This window comes from Cibotium barometz, chromosome 20, assembly GCF_041138505.1.
Source record: "Cibotium barometz isolate CiBa-2024 chromosome 20, ASM4113850v1, whole genome shotgun sequence".
NCBI lineage: Eukaryota > Viridiplantae > Streptophyta > Polypodiopsida > Cyatheales > Cibotiaceae > Cibotium > Cibotium barometz.
In genome coordinates, this window is record NC_141065.1 from 21,650,749 (window position 1) to 21,676,579 (window position 25,831).

At 39.8% G+C, this 25,831-nt stretch overlaps 1 protein-coding gene across 3 annotated transcripts; it reads right to left on the reverse strand.

The window, feature by feature from the left end:
- Positions 1-10,231: 10,231 nt before the first annotated feature.
- LOC147627663 (serine/arginine-rich splicing factor RSZ22A-like) lies at positions 10,232-15,501 on the reverse strand. Of its 3 annotated transcripts, none has more exons than XR_015268288.1 (7): positions 15,238-15,492; positions 13,646-13,734; positions 11,882-12,122; positions 11,597-11,704; positions 11,312-11,419; positions 10,938-11,231; positions 10,232-10,770 (listed from the first exon to the last, which is right to left on the reverse strand). XR_015268288.1 is itself a non-coding variant. In XM_086814588.1 (7 exons), exons 2-7 carry the CDS (start codon positions 15,324-15,326, stop codon positions 11,180-11,182), a joined length of 687 nt encoding a protein of 228 aa, XP_086670714.1. In that variant the 5' UTR covers positions 15,327-15,348; positions 15,379-15,501; the 3' UTR covers positions 10,232-11,179. The 3 variants fall into 3 exon arrangements, 2 of the variants coding, with proteins under 2 accessions (XP_086670714.1, XP_086670713.1); XM_086814588.1 differs by having other exon boundaries at positions 10,232-11,231; positions 15,238-15,348; positions 15,379-15,501; XM_086814587.1 differs by having other exon boundaries at positions 10,232-11,231.
- Between the last annotated feature and the right edge of the window lie 10,330 nt (positions 15,502-25,831).

Here is a 25,831-nt window from a genome sequence, read left to right on the forward strand (position 1 = left end):
CAAATGTCATGAAAATTCCTCTTTTATCATTTAAGAATTTCTCATGCATAAAATAAATTTATCTAAAATTTATCTTTAAATTCCACTTTTACCGTTTAAATGATTGAATTTCAAATGTCATGGGAATTCCTCTTTTATTATTTTAATTTTCTCATACATAAAATAAATTCATCTAAAATTTCTCTTTAAATAAAAATATTTATTATTTTAATATACCAAAATTTCTTTTTTTTCAATTACATGGATCTCCATTATCATGGAAATCTCTCTTTTTGCATAAAAATAAAATTACCAAAAATCTCTCTTTTCTTTAATTAATTAGTTATGCATAAACACTAAAAATTAGTTTTCCATGAATGTGATGAAAATCATTGTTTTAGCATAAAGTGACCAATCCTAAAATATGGTAGGAAGTCCTCTTTTCACATTATGCATAAAAATGAGCTATGTATTAATTTCTAAAAATTTTACCATACCTCTGCCTGCTATTACTGATAATTTTTAATATTTTTGAAAAGAATAAGACTTTGTAGAATAACTATCATTAGACCTAAATCAAATTTATGGAATTAAATCATAAGTTTACTATAATTTTATTAGCATAAAAGCATAAAAAAGTCATTTTCTAACCTCTAGCTTAACTAGCATAGAGTTTGATTTTTGAATTGAGAATTTATCAATGAGAAGCATCCATTTGAATAAGAATTAGTCATAGGAATGACCATTCTTTTGGGGGGAGAGAGATATATATAAAAAGCATCCTAAGCATAAAGATTAATCTTTTTGTGATTAATCATTAAAATTCTTATAGAAAGCTTGATTTGCATTAAAAACAACTAAATAGAAACTTCTCAAGCTTGAGAGGGGTTGAGAAGTGAAATCATTGAGAATATATGAAAACCATGAAATTACTTCTTACCTCGTGATTTGGCTTTCTTCTTTATCTTAGAAGAAAGCCCCCAACCAATCAATTGGTTTAGTATGTTGAGAAGAAAGCTCTAAGGATTGTTGAAGAGAGAGAGAAGCCCCAAGTTCTCCAAAAGTAGAGGATTTTTAAGGGATAATAAAAAATATCATTATTTTAATGTAATACTGGCATGGTATATCTCAAAGATGATAATACAAAAGAATGAGGGTCTATTTATAGGTGAGGGAGGCCATTAACTGAGTCCAACTAAGTTCTAGAATTTTCTAGCTTCAGTTTGGCTGAATTTGGACAAGATTTGGACTAGTTTGGCTCCCTATTTTATTTGGTTTGATCCAAGAGAGAGGAGAGATAAAAATATCACAATTTTTTTGAATTAAAAACTCATCCACATGTGTGAATTAGGCGCCTACCTCAAGAGTCTCCCCCTCTTCACAAGGTGTCAAAAATTCATCATTTCTTCAAAATATCTCTTTTTTTTAGTAATATCTCTTAATTTTTAACTAATAAACCTTGTACTCAGTCAACTCTTCATCTTATGTGAGCATTTACTCATTTTTGGGTATTTTCTTTTATTCTTTGGATTTATCTCATCCCAACACTTGGATTAATCATAGTGGTCCATAGGAACCTTAACTGGACCATAATTCAAAAATTTCTGAAAATCTAGACCCTTAGGCTAAGGTCCCTTATATCATTTTTAATTGATTCCTAATGCATATTGAAAAGTTCATTTTGAAGTTCTATTTTAGGGAAAACCATTTTAGACACTAGGACGATTTTTATATCGGAAGATATCTCAATTTTGGATTATCTCTCTCTAGATACAACGTAAAACAAGATCTTTCTTCTATTTCAGAGAGGGGAATAATTACAAGAATAGAAGGGGAGGTTCTTACACCTTTACACCTCAAAAGCTGGAGGGAGGAATCTTACAACCGGAGAAAAGTGTTTTTGAGGATGCGGCCATTGTCCCAGAGTAGACTGAGCCGCATGCTTTTGCAACAGGAATGGCTACTGATGCAATGGAGAGGACAAGAAAGAAGTCCCCAGATGATAAGCCCATCGAGGTGTATTTTCATCGGGCAAATGAGAAGACTGGGCTCGAACATACAGGGGTGAGCAGCAAGAAGAGGGCTTTTAAGCCTAGGTATGCTCAAGACAAGGCAATAAGGTTTGTCTCTGGGGACCTTTCCATGGAGGAAGGATTAGATGAAGGTGGCTAGAACATGCCATAGGTTCAGGTCTAAAATTTGAAGATGGTTTTTTTTCGAAACTAAAGGAATCCAGAGGACAACAACATGAATCATGTGGGCTTCACTACTGGCGCATCGTCCACCATGATCGCCAGGTGTTGGGGGTCATCCAACCGTCAACCGAAGCGCACAGCCTTGCCGTTAATTTCGCCACCTAGTATATTATTGGCAACAAATTTCTTGTAACAACCTTATAACTGAATCTTGCTAGCGGGTAGTACCCTTATAACTGAATCTTGCTAGCAGGTAGTACCCTTATAAACTGAATCTTGCTATTGTGTATACTTGATGCTAAGCTTTTTTTTTTATAATAAAATGATTATCGGTGTAGCTTTCCATTCTTTATACTGTGCAAGTCTATTTGATTACTAGATTGTGTTAGTACTTTCTGTTTAGATATGTCTTCTAACTGGAATCAAGGTCCAATATCATTCCTATCCGACCGTGACTCCTATCTGGAAACAGAATCCAAGCCATGTCAAGAATCTCATTAGATGCAGGAGCTAACCTCTGCACTATTGCGACTAACTACCTTAGCTTAGGCAGATTGGTGGTGCAATGTGCTAGCATTAACTTATCGTATTGGGCATAGTTGCATTAGTCGCGTATCCTCTAGAGTCGCGTCTCCTCTAGAGTCAACTAGGTTGTTTGGAACTACTCAAGTGCTCGGTCTCAACCGAACACCGACACTTGACTGAGCCATATTAAAGGCCACCTAAATCATAGGAGATAGCGTAGGATAGTGGCTGTACGAGATAGTGCCATGGCTGACATCACTGCTTAGCTTATGGACGAACTACAAACTAGGAGGAATAATATCTAAGAAGAGGAAGAACATATCTCTCATGGAGATGGCACATTGCATGGTTAAAGGCCAGGATTGCCCTTTTTTTTATTGGAGGCAGTTATGTTGTGCTAAATAGGTGCCCCACCAAGGCCTTGTAGGAAGCTTGGAATGACAAGAAGCCCTTTTTGGTTCATTTGTGTGGGGATGGGTACTGAGCGGGTTTTTATTTAACAACCATTTCTCCTCCCCTCCTCCCTACTCCCAACCCAGTCCACCTCCTCTCCCTACCTCCCTAGCCCAGCCCAACCCCTCCCCTTGGTCCCCCCCACCCCCCCCATGCTCTCTCTCCCCCTCAAACCCACTGTAACCAACACGCTCTCCCTCTACACACTATATCTCTCTCCCTCTCTTTCTCTTCCTTCTTCAATATGCACTCTCATGCTCTCTTTCCCTTCAACCCACTACAACCAACACGCTCTCCTCCACACACTCTATCTCTCTCCCTCTCTTTCTCCTCCTCCTTCAACATGCACCCTCATGCTCTCTCCAACTCTATCCCTCTCCCTCTCCCTCTCTCTCTCATTGCCATCGTACACTCTCTCCCCCTATCTAGCCCCTTTCCTCTCTCTCCATGCCCTCCCTCCCTCCCTTTCTCCCTCTCTCTCTTTCTCCCTCTACAGACTCTCTCTCTATCTCTCTCCCTCTCTTTCTCATCCTCCTTTAACATGCACTCTCATGCTCTCTCCACCTCTGTCTATCCCTCTCCCTCAATCTCTCCCTCTCTCTTTCTCCTTTTACATACTCTCTCTCTCCTTCTCTTTCTTCTTCAACATGCACCCTCATGCTCTCTCTATCACGGGACCCTTTTGTACTTCTTGAAGAAATAATCAAAAACTCATAAAATATATCAAAAATTAAAACAAAGACTTGAATTAAATTAAAATCAAATAACATAGCATAACACAAAGCAAGGGAAATAAAATAACATCACCATCAAGACAAGATTAGGTGTAATCTCCCCTCCCATGCCATGTAGCTCCGCGACATGAGTATTTAGAGAATTTTATTCATAAAAATAGCCCAAGGAGCTAAGAATAGATGAGTGTACAAATTGGGCTTGCTTTTCTCACTTTTGGGGTATTATTTTACATATTTTTAATCATATTGAAATCCCTATGGTTTGTACATATAAAAACCTTTGCCCAAATATAATTGCTATTGGGTCTTATTACATAAAATAACTTTGTACACATTTGCGCATATATTAATCTTGTGCTCACTTGCACATTCCATTAAACTGAATCCTGCACAAATTAAATTAAGCATATTTTTGTACGATTATTAATTCATCAAAAATATGATAAAATATATACATGTAACAGTCCTCCCATTTGAGGAAGCAACAGTCCTTAGTTGTGTAAAAAAATGTCATAACCTGCAAGGTAAACTCAGAGGTCCGAACATAGCTCAGAGACACAAAATCAAGAAAAAGACGTAGAGACGTCTGAATTAGTCCAATGGCTAGTGCTCACTAACTTTGAGAGACGTCTGAATTAGTCCGACAGCCAGTGCTCACAAACTTTTCCTACCCTCCACCATTGAGTTTGCACTGCAGCCTAGTCGAATATAAGATGAGGAGAGCAAATTTATAAAGCTTATATTTCAATAAGCTTGTATCAAACTTTGTAAGAAAAAGGCGTAGAGACATCTAAATTAGTCCGACGACCAACGCTCACGAACTTTGAGAGACGTCTGAATTAGTCCGACAGCCAACGCTCATGAACTTTTCCTGCCCTCCACCGTTGAGTTTGCGCTGCTGCCTAGTCGAATATAGGACGATGAGAGAAAATTTATAAAGCTTGCTGTAAGAAAAAGACGTAGAGACGTCTGAATTAGTCCGACAGCAAGCGCACACGAACTTTGCCTGCCCTCCACTGTTGAGTTTGCGCTGCCACCTAGTCGAATATAGGATGTGGAGAGATTTTTTTTTTTGAAGAAGAATATATATATATATTATACTTTAATCTTTTTGAAATAGGTGCAGCAAGCTTAAGGCTTTTGGAGAAGAGGAAAAAGAAAATTTTTTGAACCATCCATTATTATAGATATTGAGAAGTAGACATGCTTAGCAATTTTGAAAGATAATTGACCTTCTCAATTTGCTGATTCAATCCATACATACAGATTATGAAGAGCATTAGTATTGAGGAAGGTGGTTTTGTGGTTTTAAGAAACCCACTATGGTTTTTCACCTTGCTTTATCCTTTGGACAATAGATTGATAGAAATTGGTTATCCAATGGTTAAAAATAAGTCTTATTTCAACCATACATAAACATAAATCCATAAACGTGCTCTTCTTCAAATTAAATTAAGAATTTACCAAAATCACATGTTCCTTTGTTTCTTTCACCTCTTTGTCCACAAGTCTTTGATCGCTTCAAGAAGATTAAATTAAACCAAAGCTCTGATACCACTGTACGAGACCGTTTTGTACTTCTTGAAGAAATAATTAAAAACTCATAAAATATATCAAAAATTAAAACAAAAATATGAATGGCCCCAACTCTCTCACATGGGTATTTAACTATTATAGTTCCAATTCGACCCTTGAAAATTAAAACCTTAATACAACAAATTGTAGGCATGATTTTCTTTCTTTACTGCAGTGAAAATTTTCACTTGTTTCTTTTATTTTAATTAACTTATTTACTACACATTGAAAATAAATAGACATTTTGAAGCCAAGAATGGGGGACGTAGTGGTGCTAGAAGAAGCATAACACCAAGAGCTATAATGAGATGTGGTAGCTCATGAAATCAATGAGTGTAAAGGAGGTTGGGAAACCTTAGAGAAACGTAAAAGAGCAATGTGAGAACTTAAAATCCCATGGAATTCCTATGAAGACCAATGGCTATAATCAAGATGCTTATAGTAATGCTGAGCCTATGATGTTTATAATCAATGGGTGTAGAAATTGTGTATAATTCATCTCTTTTGGAGACTTATGTTTTTATTGTAAATGCAAACAATTTATTCTTCTTCTTTTGAGCAATGCTTGCATTGCATCCAAAAAAAAAAAGGGATTCACCACATACACACACTCCACATTTGCTTTATTTTAAATTTCACCTCTTTGTCCACAAGTCTTTGATCGCTTCAAGAAGATTAAATTAAACCAAAGCTCTGATACCACTGTACGAGACCGTTTTGTACTTCTTGAAGAAATAATTAAAAACTCATAAAATATATCAAAAATTAAAACAAAAATGTGAATGACCCCAACTCTCTCACATGGGTATTTAACTATTATAGTTCCAATTCGACCCTTGAAAATTAAAACCTTAATACAACAAATTGTAGGCATGATTTTCTTTCTTTACTGCAGTGAAAATTTTCACTTGTTTCTTTTATTTTAATTAACTTATTTACTACACATTGAAAATAAATAGACATTTTGAAGCCAAGAATGGGGGACGTAGTGGTGCTAGAAGAAGCATAACACCAAGAGCTATAATGAGATGTGGTAGCTCATGGAATCAATGAGTGTAAAGGAGGTTGGGAAACCTTAGAGAAACGTAAAAGAGCAATGTGAGAACTTAAAATCCCATGGAATTCCTATGAAGACCAATGGCTATAATCAAGATGCTTATAGTAATGCTAAGCCTATGATGTTTATAATCAATGGGTGTAGAAATTGTGTATAATTCATCTCTTTTGGAGACTTATGTTTTTATTGTAAATGCAAACAATTTATTCTTCTTCTTTTGAGCAATGCTTGCATTGCATCCAAAAAAAAAAGGGATTCACCACATACACACACTCCACATTTGCTTTATTTTAAACGATTTCTTCTTCTTCTTCTTCTTTTCATAGGCCCCCTTTTTTGGGATGCAATGCAAGCATTACACCACAAACACCACATATGTAAGGGTTCTAACCCGAGTCTATTCATTTGTGTAGGCACGTCAATTAGTCTTAAAAGCTAGCATTTTTCACCTCAAAGTCAAGCTTATTAGGAAGGTATAAAAAAAACAACTTATAAAAATTTGAACAGCCCAAAGCTAATCACTTCCGGGGTGGAGTCGTTAGATGTATTCCGCTATACTATGCTTCTGACTTTCCTAAGATACATCTGGAACCATAGGTTATGTTTATATAAGAGTAACAATATATGATGAATACTAATGTGGTAAATTATGTGGTATTTCGAATGCTAATTTTTGTCATTCCTTCAAAATTATGTGATATGATAAATACTAATATTGTGTCTAAGGTGGAATTATAGACATGAATGATTCTAGCATAGATCCAATGTATATATTCTCTTGAATGCACAAACTTGCTATTATTATGATCTTCTAAGCATGAAGTACATGTAATGATTATATGTATCTAATTAAGCATGGAGTAAATGTAATGATTATATGTATCCAATTAATTGGTTGTGTGAAACAAGAGCATTGAGGCTCAAATTCAAGCATGCTAGGAAAGTCGCAATTCATTGTGTCGATATATCCAAGAGTCTCAATATAATTGTTCACCTAGAATACCTCTTTTGTATTTTTAAAAAAAAGGGTGATTGGCCCATTTTGCTTCAAAAAGCATCCTTAAGAAAGCACCAACAATTTTTCATTCACTTAGGAAAGGTTAAGTATAACATTTCATAAATACCGCATTTCGCAGCTCCAATATGGGCTTCTTAAACTTATGAAGTTAAATTAGTAATTCTGGAATACACATCAGTTTTTTGTCACACTTTTAACCATATGTAGATGCATATTAAATAATACACCTTGACCAATCATGTCACACTGATATAAGTCAATAGAAGCTTCAGGAGTAGGTAGGTGCACACACAAGATCCACAAATTAGCAGGCTTTCAAATAAATTTACATGTGTAATCATTTGCGTTTGTTATACTGAAGATAAACAATACCGTAAATATCGTAAGCCATTAGTCATTAGGCAATTACCTATTCAACAAGGTAACATCTAATCACCAAAAAGCCTTGCTGCTCTCCTAATCTCCTAATTAAGAGCCCAAAGAAATTGTTGGCCATACAAAAATATTTTCACGCTACTGAATATAGGTACCTCCAGTTAATATTATAATACTCCAAAGAATCATAAACTTAACTTAATTCCCGTTGAAGAACCACCCCCATTTTTGACCAGCACACGGCATAGTTGCTGATACCTCCCATTTCCTTCTTAACTTTTTTTTTTTTTTTTGTGAAGAGATTACTCACACCACCCCATCTTCAGGTGCGACGGATGGGGCGTACGGATGGGGCGTCGGACATTTCCTTCTTATCTAACAAAACAAATTTCCTAGGATGTACATCCTCAAAACAAAACTGAACTCATCCATTAACATGTGATCTACACAAAAAAGCACTTCAAACTTCTCTGGAGGCATAATTTGTTATCCTGACATTGAAAATTATATTCTCCTGTTCCCTGTTAACTCACCAATAAATGATTTTCACCTGTTCCCTGCTAACTCACTGACAAAACAGAATCACAGGGAGCGTCTATGGAAATCAGGATTGCAGCTCCTTACTTGCAGTTGAACTCTTATAGGGGCATACATTAACTGGAAAACCAGAGCCCTATATCCTATAAATACAGGGTTGTGAAGTATAGGGTTCACAGCTCTAAAACTAAACGTGTGAGTTGCTTCCATAGCGAAACCTGGAGTCTTTGCTTTGGCAAGCATGACCCATCTTTTTATAGTTTGAATCCATTGATAAGAAGAGCATGCACACATTAAAGAACTTACTGAAGGCAATACGCATATCAAAGCCTGACAACTTAAAGCAAATTCATTTCTAAGAAAACTGGATCAGCCCCCCACACTTCACTCAATAAAAGAATCAAAATCATACTGAGCCACCCTAAGGTATATCCCATAATATAATAGTTAATAAGCTTGCATCTTGCCAGTGTTATTTATGAACCAGAAGGTATGCTCTCTTAGGCCACAATTAAACTTCCTTACCGGCTTCTCAACATCACAGAAGAATGCAAGACGAGAAAAGATGCGCAAGATAAAAGTTTTTAGAATCTCACTAGGCTTCTGCCACAATATCAAATCTTTCAGCTTTGGAAATGAAGCGTAGTCAAGGAGCTGCTCATTAGCTGCTGCTCTTTGGCAGGCACACCTTGTGTGCCTTGTATCCTGGTAGGGGTATAGTTACCCTTCGAAAACATCTCAACTGAAATATCAATAGCATGACATATACCCCTTGTTATTAATAGGCACAGCAGCCCATACACAGAGAGGTACAGCAGGTACAGCCATAACTTGAACTCAGGCACCACCAGCAGGAAAAATACAATTTGGTACACTACGGAAGCTGTGCTACTATCTAGGGGGTACAACAGATTCAGTCAGGTACAAGAGCAGGTATGGATCAGAAAAAAAAAGGTACAACGGTACGGGTACTGCGCAAGGTACAGTATATGGTGCAGTTACACGGTACATGTGCTGGTCCAGCAAGTAAGCAACGAATTGGAGATGTGGTCCGGCAAGCAAGCATAGGTGAGACAGTACGACCAGCAGGTACAGCCGGTACTCCAACAGTACACAAGTTCCAGCCAGCGGTTTGATCTCCCGGGGGAAGGGGCCCACGGGGGGGGTGTGGGGGAGTGCTGTATGGTGTGAAGCAGCCTCTACAGAAAGGTGATCCCTTTATTTTAAAAAATCCATGATAGATTCTTCTGTAGTCGCAAGGTTTGGTGGTACCCAACCGCAGGGGGCTGGCTTGGTTTTCCTGCCCAAAGGTGTCTACCACTCAAGCCGCAAAGCCGCCACAAAAAAAGAAGGGTTGTGGGGAATTGAACACAGAACCTCCCCTCCCCAAGTCATCAGGCCCCACCACAAGCCTACACCCTCCAAGAATTACACCTTCCAACCTTAGTAGAATCACGCCCCGCCCACCCCCACCCCCTCCCCCTCCTTTTTTTAAGCCTCCTCTAATCCCTTGGTGTCGGGGAGGGGGGGGGGGGGCGCGCGGGGGGGGGTGTTGGTGGGGGGAGCTCAAAGGATTCCACCCTTGCGTGTGGAGAGCTACCCTTGCAAGAATTTCCCACGTAGGGGCAGTTCCCACACATGGGGCATATTCTCATTAAAATGCACAAATGCCAAATTGTCTGCTATTTGGAGTAATTGTGTCCACATACATCGTAAGACAAGGCGCCCATTTGATAACCTGTCAACCCTTTGTATAAATCCCAAAAAAAAAACTTCGCAATACCAGATTTAAGCCAATTTCAAGCTTCAAAGACAACATGAATTTGTTGGTTGACTTGCAATCCAAATTTAAGAACCTTTTGCAAGCTAGATAAAGGCCATATTCACACCATCTGTGAAGGCACAAAAAAAACTATTTAAGCTAAAATACAACGATACTATTTTGTACAAGCCTTGGCTTAAACCCCCAGAGAAATACTGAAAACTTTCTCGCATTATGAAGGGGCCACCAGTAAGCAGTCAACACTCTAAAGGATAGGTACATAGTACCACATTTTGAAAACTTTAACACTAGTGATAAATGCAGCACACAGCACATCTGCTTACACACACTCTCACAAACACAAAGTGAAGCTACTTTAAACATGGATCTGTTAGTTAACAAACCTTCATATCAACTTTGAAGAAGAAATCTTGAGGCGAGCAACCATTGACGCTTATGAGAAAACCAAAGTAGTGAGGAAGAACAGCAGTCCAGGAAACCACAAAGCGAGGGTGCACGCTACCAGGTGGGAAGGAGACGCAGTAGAATTCCAATTAATGCTGCATTGAGCAGGATCAAACCTCAGAATACGGAAAAAGTCCTACGGTATCCAATAGTTCATGAACGTGGATACCCATTCCCATTAACACAATCTTATCCAATAAGCATCAGGCAACAAAAGAGATTAAACAACTCCAGAATTCCAAAAACTCAACAACAAACCTACTGGAGAAGCCAGCTTTACTTGCTGCGAAGGGGTCCAAATCTTCATGCACAGGCTAAAGCTTGTAGAGCTCACATAGACGTCAAATGCTACTCAAAAGTTACCATAGGAGTCTGCATCATGCTAGAAAGTACTGCAATGCCCATAAGCATGCATATTAGCAGCACTGAAAACAAGCCTTGTGTGCATTTTGAGCTGACAAATCCAGCTAAGCTTTCAGCCACATTTACTGTCGGTATTTGCTACTATTCAGGAGCTGGGCTGCGGCTGCGGCTGTGTTCCTTGGTAGTTGGACTTCTGCAAATTTATCCCAGCTAAGTAAGTTACTACAAGTGGAACCTTTCAAGACAATGCTAAAAGTTCACATATAAACATACCCATTGGCATAGGGTGACGCCTGGCGGTCACGTTTGGGTGATGGAGATCGACTAAGGCTTCCTCTCCTTTGAGGAGGGGTCACCCTACGACGGCGTGGAGACAAACTTCTACAAGAATCGATTGTATGTACAACAAGAGTATCAACACAGAGGTTCCAATATTAGAGAGCCTTCCTTACAACACACTCAAGCACTGCTCCAATGAACTTGAAATAAAGCTTCAGTGTGCCTTGTTGAACCCAAACTAAACAAACCTGGCTGTCAAGAATTCACATATAAACATACCCATTGGCAGGGGGTGAAGCCTGGCGTTCACGCTTGGGTGATGGAGATCGACTAAGGCCTCTTCTCCTTCGAGGAGGGGTGACACTACGATGGCGTGGAGACAAACTTCTGCAGGAATTATTTCCACAATAGGATGTACCAGCAAGAGTATCAACACAGAGGTTCCAATATTAGATGGCCTTCCTTACAACACACTCAAACATTGCTCCAATGACTTCGAATAAAAGATTTGGTGTGCCTTGTTGAACCCAATATAGAGACATTGTAGTGCTGTAAATTACTTACCTGCGCCGGTAGTTGGGGCTGTGGCGGTACCGAGGGCTGCGGCTACGACTCCGTGCACGCCTTCCAAAACCAGCTCCGGACGTTCCAACTCTCAAACGGCACTCGCGAGCAAAGTGCCCAGGTTCACCACACTCATAGCACTTTTTTTCATCACCACTCCTACCACGCAAACTGCCCCCACCACCACTGCCACCACCACCACCAGAACCACGTGACATTTCAACACGCCATCCCTTTTTTCCTACCAAGTTCCAAAATAAAGTTTTTAGTCCCAATGAAAATAAAACAAAAGGAGTAAATCCACTCCATTGGCTCTACTCAACTGCACAAGATTCATGAAACTCCCTAAGTCTATGAAATATTTGGCAATTCTTTTCTCCGAAAAAATGAGTTGAGCTACTCAGAGATGGATAATATCCAAAGACTCCTTCGTGTAATGTCCATAAAAAGGCCATAAATGAGCTGGAAAACATGACAATTGACCTTCGAAATGAGCACTCATAAGAGTAGCTTGAACTTTACACTCAGACCTTGTCTAGAAAGTGCAGAACTTGCCTTAAGGAAACACTTAGACCTTTCTTGATTTAAGGTTCTTTGAGTATTCCCATATGACTAGACTATATGTCTACAAGCTACTAAACCCTAACACCTGCCTTAGGTCAGGGGTGGGCCCCAAAGGTGTGGAGTACCAGAGCTTGGATGAAGGGTTGGCTGTGTTGGTATACGCTCATCAGCAAGGGACAGCTGTTTTTTCCTTCTTTTTTTCTGAAAAGCACACATGCCCACCTTTCCTGGTTTCCTTCCAAGTTCCATGAAACTATAATTCGTATTTTTTGGTCAATTTTGATTTCAGGCATCTCTCTTGCGGCTTGCCTGAAATTTGATCTACTTAACAGGACCAAAAGAAAGTACAAGGTCTGACTGGCTGGCTGCTGCTGTAAATCCTTAGTAAGCACAAGGGCAGGAGACAAGAGCCAGCCACTAGTTGGAACTGCAGCATCTTCTTGGGCTGAGCCACTGCAATACACGGAGTTGCCTGTTGATCTTCTAACACTGCACTGTGGGGCTGCCTTACAAAAGCGACTGCAAGACACGGAGTTGCCTGTGGATCTTCTAATACTGCACTGTGGGGCTGCCGCAGGCTTCAAGCAAGAGCTAGATTGCATTACGAGTCTCCTGCCCTAGTGTATTAGTCTCCTGGGCTAGAGTGCATTATGAATCTTCTGGGCTTAGCCAAACCCCTGTTGCTGGTCAGCCATGAAGCATTTCTGTACTTTTGCTACCCTAAAGACAATACTTTCAGCTAATCTCCATAGGGCCTTTATGATATGTCTTGCCTACCCATACTACCTAACCATATCCTGCTGGTTGAGCTAGCTGAGCTGAGTTGGCTCCTTAATTGACTCCTGCCCCTAATCCTATACCCAAGTTCCTCTAGTGGTAAAACCAAGTGCCTCTAGTGGTGCAACCCCAATACTTGGCATGAAAACCCTAATATACTTTCAAACTTAAATTTCACTCAATGATCACATGTCTTCCCTTCACATGGCTCAGAAAATGGCCCTTCACTTTGCCTATGCTAACCCTAGCACATGCATCTATCTGTTAGGAACAGTTACACATGAAGCAAGTGACTACTTGGCAACAATCACACACACCTATGCAATAACACATCTTTCAGCATTCTTTGGTTGAAAAATACCTAGATTTAATTCAGCATAGTTTACATAATTATGTTCTCCACCAAAAAAATCACATACATACCATCCAGCGATTTTATTGCATCCACCGCATCTCTCTTGTCATTGAATTCAATAAATGCATACCCAGGAGGCTTGCGAGCTACCCATACACTATCAACACAAAGCACAAAACAATCAGCTATAAATATATGCAGCACCAGCTACTAAATCTCATTTTATACACACCACTTCTAAATACTACCTCCAGATGCTTATGTTTTACTAAAGATTTGAGCTTTAAAATGGGCCATAGAATTTCAGGTAGATGATGTAAACAAATGTTCTCAAGTCCAAAAATCAAACCTCATTAGACAGTCATCAGTCAAGCGAGACGATGAGCTCTTAGTGTTAGCTCATACCAACATACGCTTGCCTTCATATAGCTTCCTCTCAACCTCAACTCAATATTTATTAGAACTCTCATAACTGTTTGCAATGTGTTTGAGTTTTCTGAATAGGACACTTATTGAATCAAAGATATAAGCAACACAATTTTTTGGACGTGATCTTGTCAAAGCTTGCGCCATACATGTCTTCCCCTTGAGGCTTGGATTTTGGGAATCTCTTGGCATGTAAAATGATTGCAATGGCCAAGTAGCATTCTCATAGAATTATGCTATAAGGGGTGACCTCTTTTTTCCCAACAAACCTTGGGCCCAAGATCCTCCCGTAGTTATCGTTTTTCACTGCCCCTAGGTGAAGCCACCAAGAAAGCACCTTGTGGGGTTTTGAACCTAGGACCTTTTGGTCCTAAGAATTCACCTCATTGGCTGCCAGAAGGGGTGACTTGTTCATGAAGGACATGGAATCAAGGCTAATCATATCTGAAATCAAGGAAAGAAATGATGACACTTCCGAAGAAAACTGTTGATCGTAACATGCTGTTGCTCAAACTTATCCTGCAGAAGCTTCAAAATTCTACCAATTACCACCAAAGGTTAGTCTGCTAATTCAAGGGCTGTTAAAATATTATAATTTGCATAATTTGCTGCTAGTTCTTGGTTTCTTTTGGCAGGCATGCAGTATAATGTTTCTGACAGCGGTAGAAGTTCATTTATGCTGTCATGGGTGCCACTCCAAAAGTAAAATAAGCCCCGTTATATATTCCCAAAACTACCAGACGAGCAAGTACGGGCAGAACTGTCTGCCCATCCAAAGGCATGGCTAGCACCCGAATATCTGGTGTATGCAACTAAGCGGATAGTCTCATTGTCATCCAGAGTCCCTTGATTAGACTACATAAGATTTCTACTGAGGATAAAAGTTGAAATAACACTCCATGAGCTGTTCATTGAAGAATGGCTCGTTTTTGCTAGGAAAGCCATCTGTTTATATAAGTCTGACATGATTGAAACACCTACACCTCTTACGATCTCGCGCGCGTCTCAAAACCCTGGAAATCCTAGCAAAGCTTGGAAAAACGCCGCACAAAACACCATCAAAAAACTTCAGAAGACTGACGAGCCAGAGGAAACCCAGAATCTCTGAAATGGCTCTAAAAAGCAGAGAAATCATGAAAGAGGACAGAAGGAGCAGGAAACCCTAAGATCTCTTGCGAACCTCAAATAATCTTTTAAAACTAGAAGAGAAACACAGTGAATTGAAAAAGGTGACCTGCGGAGAACCCCGAAGACCCGAAACTCATCCTCCAGATCCCGCTCTGAGGTCCGCGGATCGATGTTTCCCACGTATACGCGCGACATTGCTGCTATCGGAAGCTCGAACGAAACCCTAAAACTCGAAACGCTCAGGGAGGAAACCCTAAAACTCGAAACGCTCAGGGAGGAAACCCTAAAACGAACAGTTCATTCGCGCCGGACGGTGAAGGCAAGGCACTAGAGCGTTACACACCACTCAGAAATCTTTGGGCGGCTGCTCAAAACAGGTCTTATAGTTTTATAATGATAGTTTACTTCGGAAATTATTATGAAAATAGGGGGAAATTTGAAAATCAAATAATCAGGTGAAAAGAATTTACCCTGCACTTGGATAAAATATATAAATTTTAATATAACCTTTACTATAAACAATGTTATGAAGAGTTGCAGGTCTTTCTCTCTCCGATTTCAAGGGCTGTTAAAAAGAAATGAGAACTCTTCTTAGGACCCTGCTCGGACGTTAAGCAGTCTCGTCTCCTGGGTGGGTGGGTGTAAAAGAGGACACTCTCACTACCTTTTTGCCACCCATTGTGGGGTAGAAATGGCTAGTGGGATTGCCCTTGGGATGACATGGACCCACCTGGGTTCAAGTCTCTCCGTCGATTGGTCTCTCTAGATCAATAAGTCGACGTTAAGCAGTCTCGTCTCTCTCTCTCTCTCTCTCTCTCTCTCTCTCTCTCTCTCTCTCTCAAAGAGAGATTGCCTATGGAAGGCCAAAAGCCAAGCTAGCCCTAACCCTAAAGGAGCTTGTTTTTTTGTACAAATGAAGCTTTTGCTATTGTGGCTTATCTTGAAAAAACTATTTTTTGGTACCCAGCATTAGAGCCATTATAATGATTTTTTTATTAGGATACCCTGAACCTTCTCAAAACCTCACTTTATTTTTTGAAGTTACCACAAGCATTTTGAAAAGCGAACCAGCAACCATGTGACCCATAATCAAATAAACATGTGGAAAACACAAACGAATCTTATACAATTTGTTGGATTGGTCCATCTAGTGCATAATAAATTACCTTTCATTGCCACCTAATGTTGTAACCTAACTCAAAAGATCTACACTTTAAGATCTAGAATCCAGAGTACATATCCTCTTACAAACCAACTTCACATTTTGGTTTTGTCACATCATCATATACACCACTTCATTTTATAGTTATGAGTGTGACTTCATATTTTTTTCCACATCATTATTATTTAAGTGATTTCATATTTTTGGTCATTGCCACATCATCAATGCTTATATTTTTAAGTGACTATATTTTTGTTTACCACATCATCAATATTTAAGTGACTTTAAAATTTAATTACCACATCATTGTTTTTTAAAACTGAATCCATATTTTTTTCTCGAAAAAAGACTTTTATTAAGTATGAAAAAATATACAAAAGGGAGATTTCAAACCAAACAAGGGGGAAATCTTAACCAATCCAGTACCTTGTGCTATCAATAAGGTTCCATATGAGTGGGATGCCATAATCCCATATGAGTGGGAGTGAAAAGATGGATTCTGGCCCAAGTGGCCTTGAGAGTGTGGATGATATCACTCCAAATCTTGAAGCACCCTCAATGGCCTCAGTGCATCTAGTCTTCCAAATGTGCCAAGTTATAGTACTAGCAATAATCTCCCATGCACTATCCAACCTGTGTATGGTGGGGGGACATATCTTGACTCCGACATGTCCTAAAGATGGAACTGTCGAGAAACTCCCTGATTGGTCATAATGACCATATCCAGATGTTCCCCTCATACCTGAGATGTGGGCCCAACTATTCTAGCCAAATGATAGCACCAAAAGAAATGTAAGCATCCTTTTTTATCCTTCAAAGGAGATGTGGTATCGTAATTCAAATCCTTTGTGCTTCTCTGCATTCCCATAAGCAATGGTAGATTGTCTCCAAAGCTCCTACACATCTTGGGCTAGGCTAATATTGATGAGATTGATCTCCACTTAGGCATGCTAGGCTAACATCGACAATCGATCTCCACTAGTTGGTGGTAAGGCCAATATATAGAGAGAGCCAAATAAAGGAGGAAATCTATGTCCTCCTATAATAATGCCACAACCTCGTCAAGAAATTCATCTGAATATCACGTATACTATATGCCTCTCCTAATGAGGTCTAAAAGTAGGGACTCTTTGAATGTGTCAGAGGATAAGATGCCTAGCATTTCGCACAATATAATTGAAAGAAATGAATACTCATCGAATTGGTAGCATCCCTCCACACCCACTCACTGGAGTCCCAATGCAAATACCTTTGATAGGGCCATCTGCCATACAACCAAAGTCTCTAAGCATCTATGAGCATCTCTGGGGTGGAATCAATATAAAAGTGCTTCTGTGCTCTAGCAACAACTCTCACAAGATGCACCATTGGTCCCTCCATTATATCCTCCATAGCACATCTCTTGAGATACCATCCATCTTTTGTACATAGAAGAAGACTGGTGCATCATCCTCCCTTGGACTAGGGAGGCCCATAACTATAGAGGTACACCTATCTCAAAGAAAAATCCAAACCACGAGTAATGAAGCCCTTCCAAGAAGCTCCTTTGTGATCCCTGTGATGAAGCCCTTCCAAGAAGGTCCTTTGTGATCCTTGTGATCCAGTGGTTAGGTATGGTAGCAATCTCTACGCACTAAGCAAGAAATCTGAAAATTCTCACCACATCCTCCGCATGCCAAAATTGTGCTATAGGCTGTGCTATATAGAATGAGACACCTCTAATCCAATCTGAATGAGACACCTCTAATCCAATCTGAATGAGACACCTCTAATCCAATCTGAAAAAGACCCATAAGTGCCATCATGCTATGGGCTGTGCTATACAGGCATGAGACCCCTTTGATCCAATATGGGAAATCCCCATATGTGCCTCATGCCTTCCAAGAAGTCCCAATCCACTCTGTCATATTCTTTTCAAAGTCCAACAAAAGGATGACAAAAGGTTACTGGCTAGACTTGACCCACTCTACCACTTCCCAAAATGAGAGAATGTTACAAAATTTACTCCTTCCTTGGAGGAACCCATTCCATGTGTCATGAATAACCCTTTAAAGAACAAGTTGTAACCTTACACTCAATGCCTCAGCCAAGATTTAATATGTAGATCCAAGTAAAGTGATGGGCCTCCCCCATTGCCACCTTTTTGGGATAATCTGGATAAGACCATCCATGGAAAGGGGGGCATCATACATATAGAGCACAAGAAGTAACAATGATCTCATCCACAATATGGTCCCAAAATTGTATAGAAAAGAACCATCATCCCTTCCATTTCCACCTTTTGGGATAATCTGGATAAGACCATCCATGGAAAGGGGGGCATCATACATATAGAGCACAAGAAGTAACAATGATCTCATCCACAATATGGTCCCAAAATTGTATAGAAAAGAACCATCATCCCTTCCATTTCCACCTTTTGGGATAATCTAGATAAGACCATCCATGGAAAGGGGGGCATCATACATATACACCACACAAGAAGTAACAATGATCTCATCCACAATATGGTCCCAAAATTGTATAAAAAAGAACCATCATCCCTTGGGCACTTCCTTTTGAAAGAGCATGTAATGCATGTCTAAGCTCATCTTTCAAGAAGGGGGCATCCAATGAGAATATGTGATAATTTTAGGCATGCACTTCCAAACTTTCTACTACAACAACTCTATGTGGAGAGAGGCCTTCACATAGAAATGTTGGCACACACTCCCAAACTTTCTGTTCTCTCTGTGGAGAGAGGCCTTCACAAAAAGGCGTACTTGATAGAAAATGTTAGGCATGCAGTCCCAAACTTTATGCTATGCAACGTCTCTTTTTGGAGAGAGGCCTTCACAAAAAGCTATACTCGATAGAAATTTGATGTAATACTTCTCACCTTATGTGGCTTAGTCCGAATCTCCCCTATGAGTCATGCAAGTAATCTTACATATTCCCTACTATGGGTAGGCCCATGTGCCAAGAAGAAGTGTTTGTTGTAGCTACCACCCATCTATGCCCAAATTTCTCATTAGCGTGAAACAATCACACATTTCCTACTATGTGGGCCCATGTACTAAGAAGACGTGTTTGTTGCATCTACCACCCATCTGTGCCCAAAATGCCTCATCAATGTGCCTATCCATGGCCATCTAACTCTGGTCTGATTATAGACATAAGTTTAGGATCCAAGGAGACTGTGGATGCTTCTCGTGCCCTTTGAAGTGTAACAAACTTATGCTTGATAGTAGCTTTCTCCTTGTCTAGGGCTTCATATTTCTTGGTGAAAGTAACGCTATGATAATACTGGTTGGTCCTCTCTGGGGCCAAATTAACTCTCTATCAAGGGTTGGGATTGTCACATGACCTCCAAATCTCTTTGACCTCATGTGAAATATCTACATCTAGATAGAGATAATTATGGGTGCCTCCCATATCTAGACCCTAATCATCCACATAAAACCTATCCAATTGCATCCATTCTTGACTTTGTGTAAGTTGAATTTGCAGCAATATGATGAGCTATGGTGGATCAAATGCAAGAATCAACATGATTAGCAAGTAATTAGAAAAAGATTAAGATAAGATTAGTGCACAATAATCTAATAGTATAATGTAGGCATGGATACTCAAAAACCAGCAATTTCTCATTAGGCCAATGCCTCAATTTATAGATTTTACATCCACAAGATGCCAAGCATCTAATCCCACTGATTTCTCCTTTTGTGCCACCTCCCCTACACTTGGGGGAACCTTTTCCTAGAATCTTTCCACACCCCTATATTCACTCATGCTACCCTTGATTCTCTCATTCAGTAGATTCTTCTCACCTTTTCACTACTACCCACTCGGTTACAGACTCCCTTTTACAGTCTCTAGCTAAGGGCTTGTTCCCGCACACGCCCATTCACTTAGCACACCTGGACTAGTTACCAAGTTTCCCTGTTACTTAGTAGCCTGGACCAGTGCCTTAAGTTCCTAACTCATAGTTCTTGACGTTCTCTCTCTATGTGTCCAAGGCTACTACAAGTGCCCGTGACTTTGACTAAAGTGCTCACACATACATCTACCACATGGCCTACATCATCGGCGGTGGCTCAGAGGTGGTTTTACTCTATTGGGGTAGGTTACATTGGGTTGTGGGGCTTCTCTCTCAGAAAAGATGTCCTGACTCCTCTACCTTAGGAGTCTCCATGAAGCTCGCCGATGCCGATCCTTCTTCATTTGGTTTGCTGTAGCAGTCTCTAGCCATGTGTCCTGGCTTCCCACAGTTGTGGTGGCAAGTGAAGGTCCTTCCTTTTCCCCTTTCTCTTCCTCGTCCTCATGCTCGTGTGAGGCCTCCTCAGGTGTAGAATGCTTTCTCCTCTCCAGTTGTTGGATCCAATCCTTTCTTCTCTTTGACCTTGTTCTCTTGCTCTAGTAGAGCTCCTTCTATCTCTTGAAGCTTCAAACTCTCCCTTGTCCACACTCTTTAGAAGCATTGCTAGTGCCTCGTCATCTTCTACTTTCTTCCCAATGTCTGCAAGTTGTTGCTTGATGCTTTTGTATTTGTTCAAGTGTGTGGTTAGAGGTTCACTTTCCTTCATGTCAAGTTTGTAGAATTGCATTAGAAAATTTATCTTTGAATTTTTTGCTTGAGTGCCAAATAATTTGTTAAGTTCATCACATGTATCTTTAGCTTGTTGTATCCCTGCAATGTGGTGAATGATTTCATCACTTAAGCTAAGTGCAATGAGCCCTAATTCTTTCTCATTTTTGTTCTTCCACTCATTCTCCCCATTCTCCACTAGACATTCATCTCTTCCCTCAACTAGCCCCCATAGATTCTTTCTCATGAGCAAGTACATGGTCATTGTTTGCCATGTATGGAATTGCTCCCCGTTAAATGTAGCTACTTCTTGTGCACTGCTCATGTGATGATGTGAAAGGGGTCTTACCTCTTGATCCAATTCAAGATTCAAGGGCAATGTCTACCCTTTTACAACTCCAATCTGATGTTTAATGATGATCACAACAAGTTTATAAGCATGAATTCACCAAAAACTTGCATAAAGCCAAGGAAGTGTGAAGCATAATGAAGAAGGGTGAGCATTAATGTTAAAAAGATGAACCTTTGGAAATGATGCTAGCTCATGAGGTCCTTTAAAAAAAGATCTCAGCATGTAAAACAAACCATAATTAGCCAAAAAATGGATGGATTAGTGGTAAACCACTCTTGTTTAAAAGACGGAGTTTTTGGCTATGGAGACTTGAGAACCCTGTCTGAAAAGAACGATCACAACAGACGATTGGAGCTGAGCTAAGCCAAATCCTCTGAGATCTTATTAGAGATGACAATGGCGTAGCTATTCGTATAGGTAATGCTGCTGATTGACAATGACAAAATTTGCAGATATGACTGTACGACGACCTGAAAATAGCATGAATTGGGGGAGCATATTTGCACTTGAGGGCAGCATGAGATGGTCGCCCTGTGCTGAGCCTTAAAGGATTTGGGCACTGGCTGAGTGGATAGGGAGCATTGACTGCTTCTTCAAAGGGATGTACAGGCAGGCTATGGTGAAATGAAGGGTGATTAAATCACTAAATGATGGATTAACACATTAATGATAGGCTAAAGCAAGGATGTGCATGGATCTTAGGCTCTGATACCAAGTTGAATTTGTTGCAATATGATGAGCTATGGTGGATCAAATGCAAGAATCAACATGATTAGCAAGTCATTAAGATAAGATTAGTGTACAATTAATCTAATAGTATAATCTAGGCATGGATACTAAAAAACCAGCAAGTTCTCATTAGGCCAATACCTCAATTTATAGATTTTACATTCACAAGATGCCAAGCATCTAATCCCACTGATTTCTCCTTGATTTGTGCCACCTCCCCTACATCTGGGGGTACCTTTTCCTAGAATCTTTCCACACCCCTATATTCACTCATGCTACCCTTGATTCTCTCATTCATTAGATTCTTCTCACCTTCACTCAATTACAGACTCCCTTTTATAGTCTCTAGCTAAGGGCTTGTTCCCGCACACACCCATTCACTTGCATATTTCAACAGTGTAAGCCTCCTTTGAAAGTCATCCTCTGTCTAGAAATTCTTTCCATAGAAGGAGAGCATGAATCTTTCCCATGAGCCTCTCTCTAAGGAGTGTGTTCTACCCTCAAGGCTACCTTTTTTTGTTGAAGAGCTGTTTAACCATGTTGAAATCCCCTCTAATCAAGATGCCGACCACCCTTTTTGTCGGAGAACCATGTTGAAATCCCTACACCTATCCAATGATATGTTTGGGGGAGGAGGTTTGTGATGGTGTTCCGAAAGGCCACACTCTCACCTCTCATATTAGGTGCATAAATTTTAAAGATGCCTAATTTTTTTACCCTCATGCATGACCATAACCCACTAAACCCTAGCAAGTATGATAATACCATATCCAACCAACATGAGGTATAAGTGACACTAAAACAAAAATGCATACACCCCCTTTGGTCCATCTACCTAGGACTAATAAGTGTAGCCAGAAATAATCTTACCAATTTTACCACACTGGTGCCTATCCAATTTTTTCTCCTACAAACAAGAGCACAAAAACATGAGCACATCTATAGTTCCACCTATAACAACATGATGGACTAGTCCTTTAAAAGGCACTTCCTACCGTAGGTGAGAAGCTCGCCTTGCACATTTCATGAGACAATCCTCATGCTAAAGATGTAATTTTGAATTGAACCTTAGCAAACACTTAGTGTCTACATCTCATAATGTTAAAGGAGGAGGAAATCAATATGCATAGTCTCTACATACGTGCATAGTACATGAGTGCCTTGCAAGGAAATCATGATTGGATACATTATGACGTGCATCTTGCAAAGCCTCGTGATGAGAGGGCAACATATCCTGGTGTTCATCTTCATGATCCCCCATGCCATGTACATCCTACAAATTGTCTAACCCCAACAAGGAGGACTTATCAAAGTTACTCTGGCTTGATGCATCACATGAAGATGACTCAATAGCATCACAATACATCATCATTTTGCAATACACACTGTGTTGGTGATGCATGATCATGTGTCCCAACATTCTCACCCACAAGGGAGCCATGAGGGTAGCCATGAGAGACAACTTGCACCACTCTTGGTGGCAAAACACCAACTGAGATGGAGAGCCTTAGGCTGTGTCACTAAAGAGGTGTTTACATCATCTCTTATACGACCCCTAGCCCTAGGGTAATACCTAGCAAGTGCCCTTGCTAGTAGTGACAAACCTAGCATTGGTCAGGCCTACTTACAATAGATTACCTTAACAATAGATCATTAGGTTCCAGAACTAGCACAAAGTCCTCAATAAGGCCACTATCATGAGTAAGCACCATAGCCATGGTAACAACATTTGCTGAGGCAATGACCACTTGGGTAGTAGAGGTTAGCAAGGCAAGGATAGGGGGCACATGTAGGACCCGCGAAGACTTGGGAATCTGAGTGCAAGAAGAAAGTAGTTCTGGTTTCCTTCAATGGGTTTGAAATAGCTAGTTTATGATAGAAAGAGCATCTTTCAATAGGTTTGAAATAGCTGGTTTATGATAGAGAGAACATCTCTCTCAAGCCCAATGGGAATGGGCTACCCTTCAGCATTGCTGAGGCTTCTTCCTCAGCATCAAAGTCCACTTGGAAGCCTCTGCCAAGAAACCTCCCAAGCCGTTGGTGTATGGTAGGAAGAACATCTTTCTTGTGCCTAATGCGAATGGGCTACCCTTCAACACATAGTCTTCTTCACAATAGGCTCAAAATAGTTGGTGTATGGTAGGAAGAACATCTTTCTTGTGCCTAATGCGAATGGGCTACCCTTCAACACCCTTTGAGGAGGCTATTGTTTCTCAGCATCGAAGTCCCCTTAGAAGAAACCTCACATCTTTAAAGTGGAGAGAGAAGTTGGAGGGTAAGTACCCAATCATGGGTCTGGAGATAAGATGGATGTGATGATCTGAAGATTTTAGTAATGAGTGTTATTTTTTGGCATGAAGAGGGTTGCAAGCTTGGCTTTTGTAAACTTAATGGTCTGCCCTGACTGAGGGGGAATGATTAGCCATGATGCTAGTCATGGTAAAAGAGGCCAAATTAGGAAAACCTTTTTGATGGTGAGGCTTCCAGGAAGAGGAGAGAGAATGCCCAAAACTAGGGCCGAGTAGTAGTAGGCTAAGGTACAGCCACAAGAAGGAAGAAGATGAGAGTAGGGGTAAGAAGGTACAATAGAGGGGGGGAAAGGCATGCAACATAAGGGGGTGTGTAGGTGGGCAAGGTAGTATGGAAATGGAAGGGCAGTAGAGGTGGGGAGTCGACAAGAAGAGGAGCCAAGTTCACATTTTGGCTACCATATTATCAATGTTTGACTTAATATTTTTATTATAACATCATCATTGACATTTGTGAGCACCATTAATTTTCACATTCACTTCACATACACACATTAATCACTTAAGTTATAAGAAGCAAACATGCCCATGAGTATTCACATTCACTTTGCACCCACACACATTAATCACTCAAGTTACAAGAAGATAAGAAGCAAGTATGCTTATGGAACTCAATACTTGGATTCCCTACTCATGCAAGAAGACTCCAAGGACATGCTTGTTGTTAGAAAAGTGGAGATGAGGACCAAAAAAGAGTAGGAATAGGTAGGTTTTTTTGTGATCTTTTCACTACTCTAGTTAGTTTGGTACTAACTTGTCTAGGTGAGATGTAAAAGAGGGAGAAAGATGTAGGAACAGGTAGATACGCCTTAGGCCTTGTGCAACCCAACTTAGTAGTGTAGTTACCCATGGAGCTAGCAAACGATAAAACCTAAGAAAGATATTTATGCACCATAACAACCAACTTATAGGAAGGTGCACAAGATTATACTTTTAGATTCATTGTTTGAATTAAAGACATTAAATGGTCACTTTATTAGACCCATTGTTGTTTTGAAATATAATAGAATAATTTATTACTTACACATCATTAATGATAACTTTTATAAACCCATTTTTATTTTTATTACACTAAATCAAAGCCAATTTGATTTGAACTTAATTTTTGATTGTGAAGTAACATTAAAACCGCTTATATAACTCTATCTTTCTATGCCATCTCGCTTCAAACATTCTCTACGCATATTTTATGACTACAATTTTTTATGCTTATTCTCACGCTTCATCTCAAACCTTGCATTTTCCCTCTATGTAGCTCTTCTCTAACAATGTTTCTTAAACACATCTCTTCTTCTTCTTCTTCTTCTTCTTCTCTCTCTCTCTCTCTCTCTCTCTCTCTCTCTTCCTCTTGTTTCCAATCCACGGGAGGCTATGCATGCCTTCACTATAGTGATATGCATTGTAATGGGTGCATGGATCCCACAAACGTAGACCATTTACTTAATTTAACTTACAAATACAAAATTAAACAAATGATGCAAGATTTGTGCAAGTGTACCAGTTCTATGAAGCTATGTGGGATCGCATTTATTAAATGTAGATCCCTTTATTAATTAGACTACTAAGCAAGATCTCCACAAA

Coding starts and splice junctions, on each gene's coding strand:
- LOC147627663 (XM_086814588.1), bottom strand. CDS start 15,326: ATGTCGCGCGTATACGTGGGAAACATCGATCCGCGGACCTCAGAGCGG. Junction 13,735..15,237: donor GTCTTCGGGGTTCTCCGCAG/GTCACCTTTTTC, acceptor TTGTGTTGATAG/TGTATGGGTAGCTCGCAAGC. Junction 11,232..11,311: donor GCGTCACCCTATGCCAATGG/GTATGTTTATAT, acceptor ATAAATTTGCAG/AAGTCCAACTACCAAGGAAC.